This window comes from Microtus pennsylvanicus, chromosome 7, assembly GCF_037038515.1.
Source record: "Microtus pennsylvanicus isolate mMicPen1 chromosome 7, mMicPen1.hap1, whole genome shotgun sequence".
In the NCBI taxonomy this organism is placed as follows: domain Eukaryota; kingdom Metazoa; phylum Chordata; class Mammalia; order Rodentia; family Cricetidae; genus Microtus; species Microtus pennsylvanicus.
Window position 1 is genome coordinate 35,785,105 of NC_134585.1, and position 17,479 is coordinate 35,802,583.

Below are 17,479 nucleotides of genomic sequence, written 5' to 3' on the forward strand. Positions count from 1 at the left end.
AGTTCCCGTTTATCTTTCTGTCTTTGTTCTGTTTGTCTTATGAACAGAATGAACGAGAACACCCGGGACTTGGTGACACCTTTGGCTGAAAGGAGCTCCTCCTCCCTGCTCTGAGGACACTGCTCATACCTGCAGAAACCAACTGGAACCTGTCCTCCTCCCTGCTCTGAGGACGCTGCTCATACCTGCAGAAACCAACTGGAACCTGTCCTCCTCCCTGCTCTGAGGACACTGCTCATACCTGCAGAAACCAACTGGAACCTGTGCTCTTCCGTCTGACTTAAGTGTCAGGTTTTCTCTCCCTTTTGGGCTTATCTGTGAATGACTAAGAATCTGAGGTTGACTACAGGTTCTGAGGTTCGCTCTGTCCCCTCAGTCTTTGTCCTTGTCCCCACTCTGCTCTGTCTTCTGATCAGGACCTTACGGCATGGGTTTTACAAGTTTCCATAGAAATGAATGAAGCCTGAACAGAGAATTTGTGAACAGCAAGAAGGGAACACCGGCATCACCATGACTTAGGCAATCACGCTCACCCTTCAGGGTCTCCTGAGGGTTAGCGGGCCTGCAACAGCGACAGTACGACCAAACAGTGGGCGGAGGATCTGCCCCCCATGCTGGCTCAGGGAAAATACCGTGGCTACCTCCCAGCTGTAGTTCTCTAAAGGTCTTGCTTTGGATAACACGACCCACAGCAGGAAGATACACACTGGCCACACTAATGTATTTACACTGAGCACATTTGTCTTGCTAAGTCAAGGGGCTGCGTCCAGCTGGTTCTCAGATAGCACTCACCTGCACCTGCTGCCTCTGTGTGTTCAACATATTCGGGTCAATGGATAAGGGTCCAAGAACACTGACCATCAGTTCTTTCTCCAAAAGCCACTGCTTTAGCTGGGCCTCTGTGGTCTGGAACTGGGTTAGATTATTGGAGGATTCTTCCAGCTTCTGTTGCCTATCAACTGTTATCTGGTTGAGCTCTTGCCACTTAGTATCTGGAAGAAAAAGGATGAGACTGGTATTGGGTTTTGTACATTTAATATCCCCCCTGGAAAACTGTAGTCATGTGATTCAAAATGATAGCATTGCTTTTCTGCCCCCTTCGCTGTTAGGATCTAGACTCGGGGCCTTAAGATTAGGCTAGTACACCACCAGTAAGTGACCATCTATCCTCGTTCACGCCTGATAACTCTCTTTCCTGTTAGTTGGAACTTAAAAGAAGTATGTGAAACTTCACAGGTGCTACCTATTAGAACACAAGCCTGCCATTCTAAGAAGCGGCCACGAGGAGATGAAGTCTGGAGAAATCAGCCATAACCACCTGTAGTTTGTGCCTTGAGACTAAGGGCTGACAGCCCCTGCCCAGAGCACACAGACCTCAATAGGGATGGGCTGGAGGAGATGTAGGGGAGCAAGCCATGGAGTCCCAAACCATAGACATCAAAACACCTCCTTTCTCTGGGGGCTTTTTCTCTGAAGGCTTGCTTCTCTGTCATGCTGTCCATGGCAGTTCTAGGAATTGCTATAATGGTCCTCATCTCGTGGTCTTGTCATGTTGTGGCATGTGTTATTCCCCCTAATGCTCTCCCTCCCTCAAGGCCTGATCGTGGCCTCCATGATCCTGAGGCTCTGTTTCCTAATGCTGCTCATTCTAAATGATAACAGGTCTCAGCTTCCTTCCCTACACACCAACCACGCCTGCTGTTTCATTCTTTGTTGTTATAACGTCATGGATTTAGTAATTGTGTATTAACCCCAGTATAAGTAAAACAAACCCGAACCTATTTTAGAAAGCAAAAAAATTAACATTGTCCAAAACAATCAGGTTCCTATGATCTCTTATTCCTTCTAAAAGTCCTATACAGTTGAGAGACAGAGAGAGAGAGAGGGAGGGAGGGAGGGAGGGAGGGAGGGAGGGAGGGAGGGAGGGAGGGAGAGAGAGAGAGAGGAGGGAAGGAGGGAGGGTGGGTGTTACTGGGTACTGAACCTAGGGCTGTGTGAATACTAGGCAAGTTCTCTATTGCTGAGTCACACCACTTTTTTTTGAAGTTTCTCAACTATTTCTAGGTAAATGGCTTCCAGATTTGAATATTTGCCCTCAAGCTCTCTACTAGACTCCAGCCAAGTGCTGCAAAGGTAAGCACGAGATCTCAGAGTCCCGTGAAAGGGCAGTGAAAGGGCAGTCTACCTCATGACCGCGGCGTGACAGCGACTTCTAAGAAGTTCACACTGGAGAGCTGGACAATGCAGTGGCAAAGGAACACCACACAGACAAACCCTCGGCATGGTTTTGTGCCATACTGCATTCACAGCCATCACGGGAACCGTTTAGTGATGTCCCTCTAAAAACTGACCTTTGCCCCTGTTTTCATATTTATTTCAAAGGCCACCCTCTCTTCCTTTTCATCGAGGTGCAGCAGTTCGTAGTGATTTTCAAAGGCATCTTATTTTAATTACCTGTCTGTTTGTCTGTCTGTGCATGCGTGTGGCGGGGGTGATTTTGTAAGTGTAGATGCCTTCAGAGGCCAGAAGTGCTGGATCCCCTGGAGCTGGAGTTACGGTGGTTGGATCTGCCTGAAGTGGGCGCTAAGACCTGAACTCAGGTCCTCCGCAAGTGCAGTCTGTACTCTAAACTACTCAGGCTCCACAATGACTTTCGACGGCCTTCTGATGGCTCTGCCATGCCATCAGAGCCCCAAGCACGTGGGGGATATGCTCAGGGCCATGCTCTCCTGCGGTCTACATCATCCTTTTCCTACACCACTTCCCGAACTCGGCTAATACAGAACCACCTGCTGGTATTGTTAACACACAGGGGCTCTGGAGTGAAGGTTCTGCGAGTTCAATTTCTCCCTAGTTCCCAGGCGGTGCAGAGGTGGACGTGGATACAAAGCGCACACTCTGAAACTACAGACAAAGCTTAATAGTCTTGTAACTCATATCCAGCTATTTCTCAGTGGTAAGCCATTTAATTCTAAAATAATTTCCCTCGAAAACAACCATTTTTTAACATATCACTTCCCTCCTCAAATCCTTTGACCAATAACTTCTCATCATTTAGATGATAAAATCTGAAGACATCTGCCTGAAACACAGGGCCCATCACAGCCCGACCCTGGAACACTCATCTTGCGTCTATATTGAGAGGATTCCTCTGATCTGGCCCTCACAATCTTAATGTTCTCCCCAAAGTGCACATGTTCACGTAAGCCATACCGGGCCACCTCCCAGGGTCATCTCCTATTTCTGTCCGTCATTTCCGTCCCACAGGACAATCCCCTCAGCCGGGAAGCCTTCTTGCTCTCCTGGTTTCCACAGAGCACAACCTCTTGAGGTGCAGATTTGCTGTCAGAGCACCAAGGCTCGCCTTAAACCCATCTTATTGTTTTTTAAAATGTGTTTGTGTAGGTACACATGCGCATACGTTTGTGGAAGCTGAAGGAGAACCACCACTGCTAACCCTGGAGCCATGTGCCTTTGTTTTTTTCTATGAGACAGGGTCTCTCACTGGCCTGACCCTTGCCTAGCAGACAAGGCTGCCCAGGTAGTCCCACAGAGCTATGTGTTTCTGCGTCCTCGGCACAGGGATTACAGTCTTGTATTATTGTGTCTAGTGCTTTCAGACGGGTTCTGGGGACCGAACCATCCCTGTGCTTGTGTGTGTAAGTACTTTATTGACTGAGCCCTTTCCACTGGTCCCAAGAGATTTTTTTTTATTATTGGTCACTTGGCACAATATACTAAAGGAAAATTTTAATAGAACACAGTAGGTGATTTTTATTTAACGGCATCCTTCTGTATGGCAAGTTCTAATCCAATATAATCTGACTAGAAAGACTGCTAACAAAAGCAGACAGGATGCAGAAGTAGCCAAACCATTGGGAGGCATTTTGGGAAACGTACACTCCTCACTCTCTCCTCTCTTCTAATGTGTGACAACACTCTGCTCAAGTAATGTTGACATCCCAGGAGAGCCACTGACTTGGGGGACCATGACGCAGCAAGAGTCTCGAGAGTCGGATCCTCTCTAACGCCGAACATTAACTTACAACACTTTGTTTCTGAGCCCATGATGCCTAACACTGAAAGGAAGGTAGGAAATAAACCTAACAGAATGACTGAAAGTCAAGTCATCCCAAGAACGATCCATGGCGTACACTACACACAGCACACAGTAGGGCTACTAGACAGACAGACCTTAACTTACAGAAACCTCTAAACAACAGAGTGAAGTGGGAAAATCTGATTTCTTAGTCTCCGCAGCTCACACAAACTGGAAAGGCCTTTGAAGGAAATTCTACTCCTACGAGCAGTTTGTATAAAGGCAGGATGGGAGGGAAGGGGAAGGCACTGGCTTGAGAGGAAGGAGAGCTAAGGAGACAGGGCTGGAGGAGTCTTAGAAGCCTCCTCACCGAGGAGAGGGGAGCCTGCCTTTTCCAGGTGAGTGAATGGAAGAAAACATACTAAGGCATAACACCCATGAGCACAAAGCTAATAAAAAGCAAATAAACACCAATGAAGACGTTACTCAGTGCACAGCATTTTATCATCAGCCAATATACCTTTTCCATAAAAATAGCTGAATGCCAATTCTCAGAACAATGGACTTGAATGTCATGATTTTAATTACTCAAATAACAGATTTTGAAACATTTAAAGATAATCCCAAGGCAACCGAGACTATTGGTGTTTTCTGAGAAGCATTCTGATACCTGTGAGCGGTACACGCAAGGCTACACTTACCCATCTCCGTCAGCGTCTGTCTCCAGGCGGGGGCCTCGGGAGCCTCTGGGTTCTCTTTCAGTAGCTCAGTCAGTTTGTCTTTCAGCTCTTGCACTTTGTTTACGTTCTGCTTCAGTTCAGCCTCAAAGGACTAACAAGAAAAAAAAAGCAATTAACGACACGGAAGTTTGCCATCAACAGACAAAAAGTACAATTATGCTGCATTTCCTACCCTCTGGTACGACCCAGAGAGGAAAACCCCTACGTTAAATGCTGGAGTGGGTGAGGACCTGGATTATGGGACCGCTAATTCTCACTATTGCTTTGCCCACCTTCAACTGTGAGACACAGAGATCCCACACACACAGGAACCCTCTAATTTGAAGGAACGACAGACTGATACTGAAGAGAATTTTCTGCTTTCAAACTACTACGAGGACATGCAGCTGCTCTCAGCGAGACTGTGGCTGTCAGGCCTTGGGAAAGACCTCCGGAACTTTGGACTCAACTTGGGGACAAACACACAAAAACAGAAGTCAAATGCAGGTTTCTACTTTGCATACATTTTTGCCGTCATAGTGCCACCATGGAAAATTACCTTCCCAATTTTGACAGCTACAGAAATACTGTCCACTAACGAGGATGGTATTAGCGACCCCATTTTATAGTAGACAAAAACAGGCCCTCAATATATTTAACCCTTACCTAAGTCTTTCCCAAAAGTTAACTAGTTAATATCCCAGATTTAAGTGAACGTAATGATGGCCAAGTCACATATACCCAACAGTTTGGCTCTTTTTACAATGTCAGAGGGCAGGAAAAAATGACTACCAACTGCCCCAATCTACAGAAAGGCAGACTTTAAAACTCTCAAGTTATTTATTGATGGATCTAAGTAGAAAACAGAACAGAGCACAGGACCACCTTGGCTGCTTCTGAATTTCCGTCCATTCTCTCTGATGTCTTCCTTCTGTGCACCAGTGTAAGCGTTACTGCTCTGAAGGGAAAGGTATCCTGGTAGCCGGAAGCCAAGGAATACCCGCAAGTGTCACACTCCAGGGAAGTCGAACAGAGCGTAACATTTCTCTGGAGCACACCAGAGCAGAGCTGTGACAACCTGGCTGGGGACCCTCCCCTGCTGGAGCAGAGCTATTACATTTGCTTTAGGGAAATCTTTCCTGGAGCAAGGACTGTAACTTCGCTGGGGAAATGGTCCCCCACCTCTAGCACTTGGCTTGGGCTACGTTTCCCTTCAGAGTTGTAGGTAATCCTCTTTTAGGAGTTGTACGTATTTTTGGCTTTCTTAGGATTCTTTTAGAATTTCACAGGACTTGTTAGGGCTGGATTTTTACAAGGTGGAGGTTTTCAGGGTGGAGACTGGTAGGATTTCAATTGGTTGATTTTCGTGCCCTGGGATTGGTTGGTTCCAATTCCTGACTTGCTGAGGGGCAGTGTGTGTTTCTTTGGCTCTGCTCTCTGGGCCAGAGATCTCTTTCACTGGCCCTTTTTACCCTACGTCCAGTCTACCTTATTCTGCTCGACTTGCGTCTTCACAGATTCAGCGTCTGTGGGCGTTGGCGTCTGGTGCCATTTGCTTGCAGTTTTGTTCATTTTCTGCAACCACTGCATCATCGCACTCGATTCTTCCTGAGCCTTTTGCAACTTGGAGAGCTTAGTGTTCAGTTCAGTTATCTTATCCTTGAGTAAGAGGCCAAGGTCTTCATAACTGTGGCTTATGTCTGTCATGTCCTTTTTAATAGATGTTAACCCTATGAGTGGGAAGAAAAATATACCATTGCATGTTGAGGGCTTTTGGAGAAAAGTCATAGAATTAACTATATTATACAGTACTTCCTTCTACTTTGTCTCTATTAAGCTACAATAAACCATAGACATTTTAGGATCAAAAGATCAGGTCATACTGCTGGTTAGTGAAAAATGACTCAGGAACACTGCTTAAGAGTAAAATGTCAGAGGTAGTGTGACAGAGCTCTAAGCTTAAATTCTATTTCTTGAGTACTAAACAATAAATCAGATCAAATGCTACCCCAAGCAGAAATGTATCTTAAATCAACAAGAAAATAAAACCAAGTACTAAAGCAAAACATTAAAGTTTCGTTCATCACAGCTGGACAGGGTTTACAGAATATTCTATCAATATATCCATGGAGACTGTGACCATTCTAATTCAAGTTTAAGATTTCAACATAACTACGGCTCTCTCAAAGGATTTTCTCAGAAACAGCAAGCTCCATTATGAACCAGATAAGGTTTCTATTCACCTTTATTTGCCAAGAAATCCTGAGTGTTTGTGTCTGTTCCTTCACCATTTAGTATCACTCCACCTGCAAAAACAAAAACAACTTTAGATTGTCGTAGTATTTCTACTCACCAATGATACAGGGCATAAAGCAGACCGTCATCGAGCGGCCATTTAGGAACTCCATTGTTTACTCTTAGAGCAGTGAGGCTGTGCCTTACTTTCTACTGTTAATAAATTAATCAAAAGTTAATTCTTAAATATGGTAGCTAAGTTGTCTTGTGCTAAAGTCATCTTAATGATAAAGCTACTGAAGTTTAGGAGGTCCCCAGCATACACATATTAAATAAAGCAAAGTAACCGAGAAGAGAAAGTCTGCTTTACCTAATGAAAATAAGATGAAACAAAAGCCTTTGCTATGTCCACATATGCTGAAGAAGAGAGAATACAGGGGTGGTAGTGCCTGGGCCTGGGGTAGGACTCCTGATTTAAATGCCAACTCTACTAATTATTAGCTGTGTGCCCCGAAGAACTAATAAGTAAAGCTGGTGCCTAACCTGTAAGAGCAGTATGGGACCACAGATAGTTAACTTGTTGCCTATCAAACAGAAACTCCTTAGTGAGTCGTAATAGCTATTTGTCTTTTATGATCATAACCATCTGGTATTGGCATGTTTCCATACCACACTCTTAATAAAATCCAACTTTCTCATGCTAGCATCTGCTGGCTGTCTATCAAGGCAGAGATATGGCCAAACAAGCACAACCAACAGAAACATTTCAATATCTGAATCTTGCATTGTTACACACACACACACACACACACACACACACACACACACACACACACATACACACACACACGTCACACGCAAGGCATTTTACATGGAAGGGAAAGCATCCCAGAGCCTAATTCTGAAAGGCCAAACAAAGAAAACACAGCAGAGAATAGATTTAATTACAAATAAGGAGGCAGGAGGAACTAAGATAAATTAAAGACAACAGGATTCCTTTTCTTAAGAAAAATCAACTTGGCATCTCAGGAAATCTGATTAGGGGCAAAAGGAGAGATCACTGCCGCATATATAATATGGGCATCCCTTTAAAAGGGATTAATAGAGTGGAATAAATGACTGGTTGAGAAAAGTGCAGCTGGAACATGGGTGTCACTCACAATAGGGACAGCTGGAGGCCTGGTCAGACTAGATAAACCAGAGGGCACTCAGAGACACACAATAGAGATATGGGATCAGCCTTCTGTCTATTCAACTCGAAAGAAAACAAAAACTAACAAACAAAACCATACCCCAATAAAGTATGCCTTATCTAAACACTATATTCATATTAAACTAGTTTGGGAATTAACAATTGTATGCATTTGACTGAGAAAAGTGGAATCAGCCGGGACTCAGGCTGAGACGTGCGCGGACTGGCCCACAGGCTGCAGAGTCAACTGCTCTGGGAACAATACACAGACAAGCAGACAAAAAGAGAGCGAGAGGAGAGAGAGAGAGAGAGAGAGAGAGAGAGAGAGAGAGAGAGAGAGAGAGAGAGCGAGAGAGAGAGAGAGAGAGAGTGAGAGAGAGAGAGAGAGAGAGAGAGAGTGAGAGAGAGAGAGAGAGAGAGAGAGAGAGAGAGAGAGAGAAAGAGAGAGAGAGAGGTTACCTCTTCAGAGAAGAACCTACTCCCTTGCTCATTTCTTTTCTAGGAAACCAAATTCATTCCTTTACTACCTAGTATAATGAGACCAGAAATAACACACAGAGAACTTCAACAGCTCCATATTATTACAGTAAAAAGCAAGCGGACTGGAAGCTGACCAGTCCCCTTCCTCAGTATCACCTTCTTATCATTACTTGCCAATGTGGTTATAGTTTACATGCAGTAGTTAATAAATAGCAAACATGGGAGGGATTTTAAAACTAATTTAAAATTAGTACAGATATTTTTCCATGACAGATGTGTGTGTGTGTGTGTGTGTGTGTGTATACACGTTCCTACGTCTGTGGGTGCACATGTACAGGCGTGTATGCTGTGTGTGCTCCTACATGTGGAGGCCCACCACAGACGTTGAGTATCTTCCACGATCACTTCCCACTTTATTTTCTGAGGTGGGGGTCACTCGCCAACTCCAGAAGTCAAGGATTCAGTGAGTCTAGCTGGTCAGTCTGCTCTGAGGATCACCTGTCTGTGCCTTCTGAATGCTGTGATTACAGGTAGGCCACCATGCTCACGCAGGTGTAAAACATTCATGTGAGTACTACCGATTCGAACTCCCATCCTCATGCTTCCACACAAACAGATTATGCACTGAGCCATCCCCATCTCTCCATGACAGATTTCAATGTGCTTTTAAGAATCATTTGTCTTATGTCTTTTACTTTCTGAGGTGACTTTTTATTTAATTAATTAGAAATACACAAAATTGACACGAGAGCTCTCATTCTTACAGACTGGCCACAGAAACAAAGCGCATACCTGACTTGACTGCTGCTATGGCCTTGGCAGGGGTGGTCAACGCACTTATCAGGTTACATAGTGAGACCCCACTGTTGTTTGCCGTGTGAATTTCTGGGGCTTTCAAACGCCACTTTTCTTGTAATTTCTTTAAACACAAAAACACATTATCTTTCAGTCTTCCGCGTATCTTCAAAGCTGTACATTGTCATTGAACTTGGGCAGATTTCAAAGCAGCAATGACTGTGGGCCCGGTGACTGTTAACACTGTTAGCAGAGGAGAACGGGGCAAGGCCCATTCTGTGTTCTGCCCCCAGCCACAGTGGAAGCCAGGCTGTGCCCTGGTGCTACGGGAATGTTCCAGAGTAACTGTCAACTGTAAGTCTGCAGGGCTATACCAGGTGCAGCCGCATCATTAGGTATGTAACAGGACAATAAAAATAAACAGGGGCATACAGAGAGAATTCCAACTCACGCTGCGTTTCACTACCACTGTTTCTGTGAAGTTGTAAAGATACATGACTTCACTCCAAGAAAACCTGACACGATAATTCATAACTTTCATGACTTCAGTCAGACAACAAAGTACGTATGTATTATTTATGCAAGGATTTCAATCAAATGACTAACCTGTCTTCCACCACTGGTTACCAAGCACATGCAGACAGGGGTCTCTCTCTGACTATGTGGTGGGAGGGCATAATAAAAGAATGGGAACTAAGCTGAAATTTGATGAAGAAGGAAACTTCAATATTAGGGAGGCTAATGACTCACGGACACATCTTCTTCACAAATCAAATTAACAAAGGGATTATGTCCTTCCTCGAAAAGTTCAGCTAATCCCATTACTGGCTCCCACAGATCCTATAGGGCTTTTATGAGACCAGCTTGCACGACTTTAGACTGAAGGACCCCACACTTCATTGCTACCACAGGCAAGCAGAGGTTAGGATCAGGTCCAATGAGCCACCTTAGTTTCTTCCAGAGATTTTCCTAAGTCCTCTGCTCCCATAGAAGGCTTCACGACGGGAACCTGCTTTGCTGTTTCTTTTATCCAGGTCTTCAGTGACTGAGCAAGGACTCGGAAAGCACCCAGCTGCTCCTGGCAAGAGCTGATAGCATCTTTTCTAACGAACAAAGGCAAACCAGAAGTTAGGCTGCGGAATCGGATGCTCCCATTATCCCTAACTCGGGCTCAGCTTTAACAAGCACTTTTGACATGCACAGAACAACTCAGGCTGTCGTTTGCTTATGCGGCCAATGAAATCAGCTGAGTAACCACTTGTGATTTCTTAAGCAAAGCTATAGACAAAGACAGGAAACAGTCAAAAAATCTATGACCCATCCGTAACAATACTCTATAATGCTACATAAACTCTAGCAGCTTTGACTGATCCATCTTATATAATGCTTAACGCCAGCCAGCAAAGATACAGAAAAAAAACCATATATCTTCTGCTGACCTGAGGAGAACACAGGTCACATTCGTTAGTGGATGACTTAACCCATTAAGGAAGTAAGCTGTTACATTAAAAGGGCGATTAAGAACACACTGAAATTATGTGTAGCTTCTGAACTGAGTCCCCGAATCAAGAACTACTGTTTTTCAAGATTATTTCTGTCTCTGCAAACAGAAAGGCAATACTTGGCAAAGAAACCATAGACTCCAGTGAGCCGGATCATTCCAGTCACACCCCACCAGCGCTGTCATGCTTATGCAGTGCCCCCCACTTTTACACAAGCCATGTTCTGTTTCCCACCTCAATAATTTAGCGAATAGTAACTTGTGTTTTTGTTGTTGTGTTTTGCTTCTTAAGACGGGGTCTCCCTTCAGTCCACATTAGGGCTTCAAACTCTCTGTAATCCTGCTCCGGCCTCCTGAGTATATTCTTTGGAGCCTGTCTTGGAACTAGCTCTTGTAGACTAGGCTGGACTTGAACTTACCGAGATCCGCCTGCCTCTGCCTCCCAAGTGCTGGGATTAAAGGCGTGCGCCACCACTGCCCGGCCCTCCTGAGTATATTCAATGCACGAATACAGCAAGAGTCCAGGCCCCACATTTTGGAAATCACCTCAGTCACATACTCCCATAAATAAAAGTGCTACTGAGCACTACCAGATGGAATAAAATATATTTTGAATGAGGTGCTTACTTTTCTTGGATGGTATCCTCCAGTTCTTTGAATTTCTTTGACAAATTATTTGTTTTTTCAAACACCAGAGCTTTGTCCCCTGGCAAGCCATGGCTGGATATCTCTTTCAGGAGGCTGTGCAATGCTTCGAGATCTTTCTTGTGTTCTAAGAATTTCGTAGTGGATTCCTGAAAAGGATTGACATCTATCAGTATAAATGCTGCAGGACGTTAGAATCACATTTCTCCAGAGGATTGACATCTGTCAGTATAAATGCTGCTGGACCTTAGAATCACATTTCTCCAGAGGTGTGCACAGGAGCAGAGTACCTCTGGCTGGGGTGTGCTCAGTACTCCACAGACTGTGAATGTACAGCTAGGATACAGGGGACACGTGAACATGCACTGCCCTTTTGTTTCTCTGTGATTTTGGCATGCACAGTGAAATTTGTAACAGCTATGGCACGTGCGGTAAATGGTTATCTCTATGCAATGGACAAACGCTTCAAGGAGAAGCAAGCGTGAAGCAGTTAGAATGATGATGGGTAGGTAGACTGTCAACAAACGTGTGACCTTGTCTTAACCAGTCCACATGCCTGGCATCGTGGCTACCGCCGACTACACACCTGCATATACTGAGACAGCTCCGGAACATCTTTTCCTGGCATGTCCACCTCAGTGAGTGCCTGGCTCTGTGTGTCTAGAAACACCTGGAGCTTTTCTGAAAGCTTTTCAAACTGCTCTACTTTGGCCTTTAGTTCCACCATCTTGGCAAGCTTTTCTTTATGTTTCTGACTGGCTGCGGAGAACCGGGTAGACAGGTCCTTCATTTTTGCCTGCAGCGAGGATGCAGTGGACGGGTCTGTGGTCTCCATAAAGGTCTTCACTTTCTCATTCATGGCATTTACGCTGCTCTGACGGCCTGCAATGTCCTGCTCCAACATCTGAAACACAGCAATTATTGTATGTATACTCTAGTGATGTCCACAAATAATGCCGCGGAGGTCTGAACATGATTCTCCACGGCACCAGAAGCTCGAACAACCTGTGACTGAAAAGGCTAGCAGTTGGGAATGAGTGACACGTTTGATTTTCCCCTTGAGGAAGCCAATCCCAAAGCTCTTTAAGGAAGTGTAGAGAACAGCTGGCTGGCTGTTTGAAGAACGCAGGGGGCTGCTGCTACCCAGAAACCCTGAGATCGAATGCAGTCTGGGGATTAGCCATGCTCTTAATTTTTAAAAGGCTTAGCAACAGCAAGATTGATCTGATGAACCCCATGAGCAGCTGTCTGAAGTAATGATAAATGAGATAAGACAGTGTAGGTTTAGATCCTCCTTAATGAATAATGAAAAGTACATAAATCTCTTCCTAACCGACATCACAAAAATCATTTACACATTCATTTGAACAAGCACTGCTTGCTATGTGGCTGTATTCAGAGGCCTCTCTTATCTCTGTCTTTAAGCCTATCTATTCCTGGAGACAAATCATTTGTTTTTAACTGCAAGTAGAATTCCTTCCCCCAGAAAAGGTCACTCACAATGTTTTTACTGATGAGGTCCTGAAGAGCCGCAGAGTTTAAGGGCACTTGACCTTGCTTGACCAGTGAGCTCTCCACACTTCCCATCCAGTCCAGCATCTCATCCAAGCCGTCCTGCACACTCAGTGAGCGGGTCAGTGTTATCTGAAGCTTTTCATTCCGTTCATTCACAGACTTGGACAGATCATCATATCTCCCAACAATGTCATCTGCGCCACACAGAGAGGGGACTAGTAAGCACCAAGCTCTGCTTAATTTATTCCTTCTCAAATGCATTCTGTGGTTAACAATTAGGTTTTCATGTAAAAAAGCTTAAATGATACATTTTCAATGAATAATCAAATAATGTATAACTTTTTATAAAGACACAAATGAGTGAAAAATGAAATATTAAAGAGTAATTTCACATGTCTACCATTTGCATGTGGAAAGGTTTTGGAGGCATAAGCATATGAAGTATTACAGAGAAAGCATGGTCTAAACCGTGGGCCACAGCCCTCACTCTTGCTTCTGACTGGTATGTCAAGACTTATTATTTGGGGGTGGTGAGTGACAGTCCCAGACAACTACTCTCCAGAGAGAATATTCTGTCATATAACTGTGTACACACACATGTTCATATTCAGCTTTTGTCATAACCAGAGAGGCTTCAAATTCACAAAAGATGCAAATGCACTGAGAAAAAGGCTAACAGTGTAAATCCACTTAAAGCTATGACTGTGTTTCTAAAACATAAACAACAGAACTCACCTACAAGTTTAATAGCAGACAAAAGGCAAAATGAGTTTAACAGAACAACTTATCTCTCATGATATAAACTTTACGTTCAAGTCTAAAGATTTAAGGTGAAAGGGAAGGAAGGGAGAGAAGGAGGGTGGGAGGGATGGAAGGAAGGAAGGAGGGAGGGACAGACTGATAGACGGAGGGGGGGAGGAAGGAGGGAGGGAGAAAATGCTACTTTCCTTCCTGGTTTTCTCTTGAATGACATTTGACATTCTATACTGTGGGCCAGCTACAGGTTCCAAGAACAGGGCTAGTAAATTTCTGTCTCTCTCTGGAAAACAACTTTTTTCTTTTAGCATGATTTTAAAATCTCATTTATTATACAAAGGCATAAAAAGGCATTTCAGTTATTTCTGAATGTTTTAGTAGAATGCAGTGTATAACAGAGTACTAGAAACTCCGGCCTAAACAGCTCTGTAGGGAAGTTCCCTTCTGTGCTTGTTTGGCCTATAGTGCGTGCATGATTCAACAGCAAAACAATTTCTTCTAAGTTGCTATAAGCTACAGTATAAGAAAACAACTGAACACATTCTCCCTGGACCGGAGAATTGACACGCCTGTTGCTAAAACACAATGACGCTGAGAAGAATGCTGACTGGGGAGAAGGGCTGCTTTTAACGTGCACCAAGACGCTACAAGCATCCAGTTCCCAAGTCAAGAATGACCCCTAGCTGCAAGTCCCAGGAGCAGGTGCCTTAAACTATGGCTTGTGATTGGCAGCTGGGCTGTTCGGGGGGCGGGGGGCAGTGCTTGTGCATCAGCATGACGAGGGGTGTCGGCTCAGCTATGATGTATGACTTCTCACGCCAAATCAATGAGCTGCTTTCAAAAACTTAATATGCTGTGAGTGCTGTGTGCTGTGAACTGCATGTCTGTGACCCTTGACATGTGCCCCGCCACATGTATTTAGGTCTAAGGCCTAAAATGGTGATATCTGGAGATGAGGACTTTGGAATCCCATGTGCATACATGTGCATGTGTATAGTTTGATCAGTTCCTTGCATAATTTCCCAAGCAATGAAAAGCACTAGCAAAATATTTGTTGTGGTGTCTTGTCTTTTGGCCCCAGTTCCTAACAGAGTTTTTATGTGTTTAGCAAATACTTCACGACAAGCTCTTGCTTTTTAGTCTAGCCCTGGATACACAGCAAGCTTTTGTTTTGTGTTTCATTTTTTTTTAAATCAACAAATCACCCATAACATGTATTTTTAAAAGCTATTGTTTTTCTTAGAAATAAAAAAGATCTTATGGAGATTTTTCTGTATCATAAATAGTTTCACACATTCCTAGAAATGATGCCAAACAGAAGCTCTAAATTTTGATGTAAAATATATCAATGTTATAAATAAATATAAAGTAAAAAACATTTAAAAAATATAGAAAACATTAAAAATGCCTCTTCAAATGACAGAAACATAATGAAGACAGTCTTTCTGCTTCATAGCTCCGAGCTGAAGTTCCTACAGTCTGCTATGGGCTGACGTGATGGCTTATCAGAACAAAAGAACAAAACCTTAGAACAGGCGGTTCTCAGCCTGTGGGGTTGCAACCCCCGGGGGGGGGGCAAACGACACTTTCACAGGGGTTACCTAAGACCATCGGAAAACACAGATATTTACATTATTATTCATAACAGCAGTAAATTTGCAGTTGCGACGTAGCAATGAAAGTAGTTTTATGGCTGGGTCACCACCACATGAGAAACTGTGTTAAAGGGTTGTTGCAGCCTCGGGAAGGTTGAGAACCACTGCCTTAGAACCTACACTCACACTTTCTTCATGTGCCTTAAAATGTTGTAGTTTTGTGCTTTACAATTAGATATGATAATAAAATGCACATGAATTTGTAAATACATGTGCTTTTTAATTACTTGCTGATCAAGGCGCATGATCAGAATGTTTGCGTCTTTAATGACAGAGAAGCGCTCATCTTGGATAGACTGGCTTTCTCCTCACTGAAAATTCCTACTCAGAGTTTAACTCATCTCTATTTGGGGGAAACATGAAGAGTCATCTGGAAGATATTTTTATTTCATACACACATGCAGAGACCACAAATCATACAACATATATCTGTGAGCACTTTCTCCTTCTCTATAAAACACCTCCATTTCGAATGTACCCATCTGAAACTAGGAACAAGCTAAGACTGTACCCAGGGTCTTCTGGATGTCATTCTTGGCAGGAAGCAAGGAGCCCTTGGCATCCAAGAGCACTTCTGCTGTCTTCTTCAGCTTCTCTACAGCAACCTGCTGACTTGATATCTGTCCTTGCAAAGCCTGTGGGATTAAGTGGTTTTCAATTATATTCAGAAGGACTACAGATTCCTAATAAGGGAAAAAAGATAAATTAAGTTGGATAGAATAAAGTGTATAACATAAACTTGCATTATTAAACTTATTCTGGACTTGAGAATAAAGCGATTAGAGAGAAGCGACAACCAATCCAGACAGGAAGTGCTGACACACATAAGTAAGGGCTCTTAATTGTCTTTCTACTTGTGATTTGTAACTTCATTACTGTTTTCCTATAATTTTCACTTTGACATTTTGTATAACACTCCAACTTCCAGACCCTGAACCCCAACACCAGCAACAAAACCAAAAACCAACGAATCCCCGGAACTATTTCTGGCTCTAGGTTCTTGACTTCATATTGTGTCACTGTATTTATTTAATTCAATAAGTTACTGAGCATCTCAAAATTCAAAAAGCTTTGCTACATTCTGTAGAAAAAATAGCTACCAGGCTTACAAGAAGGGTTACATTTCAAAGGTCAGAGGAGATGCTGGTGGGAGGTGAGCTAGAGGAGGAGCCGCAGGGCCTGAGGACCACTGTTCATGGTGATGATGCTGGTGGAAGGTGAGCTAGAGGAGGAGCCACAGGGCCCGAGGACCACTGTTCATGGTGATGATGCTGGTACTGTTTAAACTGAAGACAGAGCGCTTCTCCATAGAACAAACAGAAAGCATAGAAATGGCCCAGCAAGTGAACGAGTGAGAGACGAGAATATGATAATGAATGAATGAATAAATAGGGCTGCAAAGGCCTCAAATGTTAGGCTAAGGATCTGACAGTCTGTCTGGGAGAATGGGGAATTATTGGAGGCTTTGAAGAAAGTGCTAAGTAAGTCCATAAAGGAATCCAAGGGTTGGGGGAGAAACTCAGTGAGAAAGAAATGAAGAGAGAAATGGAAAGCCCAGCTGGGAGTAACTTAAGCCAGAACAGGGCAGTCAGGACTTTACCAAGGTCTGAGGCCACGTCCTCTTCTCTGATGATCTAGTCCACAAAATACAGAACAGTTCAGGGATGGGAAGAGCTACATGGACTTGTTCAAATTATCTAAAGCCATGATACTTTCACAGTATGACTTATTACATGTGAATTCTACACCAAAATCAAATAAAGTAAAACATTTAATTCCTTAACTGTATTAGCCACGCTTCCTCAGTGACTAAGGCTATGCTGCTAAACAGAGGCCACGACAGAACGGCCGGCCACCAGAGGGCAGGAACAAAGGGCAAGAGGAACTCCTAGAACAGCTCCTACAGCACTGTACTGGAGGAAACGAGCAGGCTGGCAATGGACGAGA

At 43.8% G+C, this 17,479-nt stretch overlaps 1 protein-coding gene across 20 annotated transcripts in view; it reads right to left on the reverse strand.

Moving 5' to 3' along the window:
* Nucleotides 1–17,479, reverse strand: part of Dst (dystonin) — a 397,254-nt gene that overhangs the window by 83,939 nt on the left and 295,836 nt on the right. For all 20 annotated transcript variants that reach the window (XM_075980528.1, XM_075980523.1, XM_075980520.1 and 17 more), the window contains 10 exons: nucleotides 16,044–16,167; nucleotides 13,107–13,315; nucleotides 12,193–12,510; nucleotides 11,589–11,755; nucleotides 10,407–10,563; nucleotides 9,458–9,584; nucleotides 7,002–7,064; nucleotides 6,247–6,488; nucleotides 4,741–4,870; nucleotides 793–992 (listed from right to left, as the gene is read on the reverse strand). In XM_075980528.1, the coding sequence (XP_075836643.1) occupies nucleotides 793–992; nucleotides 4,741–4,870; nucleotides 6,247–6,488; nucleotides 7,002–7,064; nucleotides 9,458–9,584; nucleotides 10,407–10,563; nucleotides 11,589–11,755; nucleotides 12,193–12,510; nucleotides 13,107–13,315; nucleotides 16,044–16,167 (1,737 nt within the window). The remainder of the gene's footprint in view (nucleotides 1–792; nucleotides 993–4,740; nucleotides 4,871–6,246; nucleotides 6,489–7,001; nucleotides 7,065–9,457; nucleotides 9,585–10,406; nucleotides 10,564–11,588; nucleotides 11,756–12,192; nucleotides 12,511–13,106; nucleotides 13,316–16,043; nucleotides 16,168–17,479) is intronic.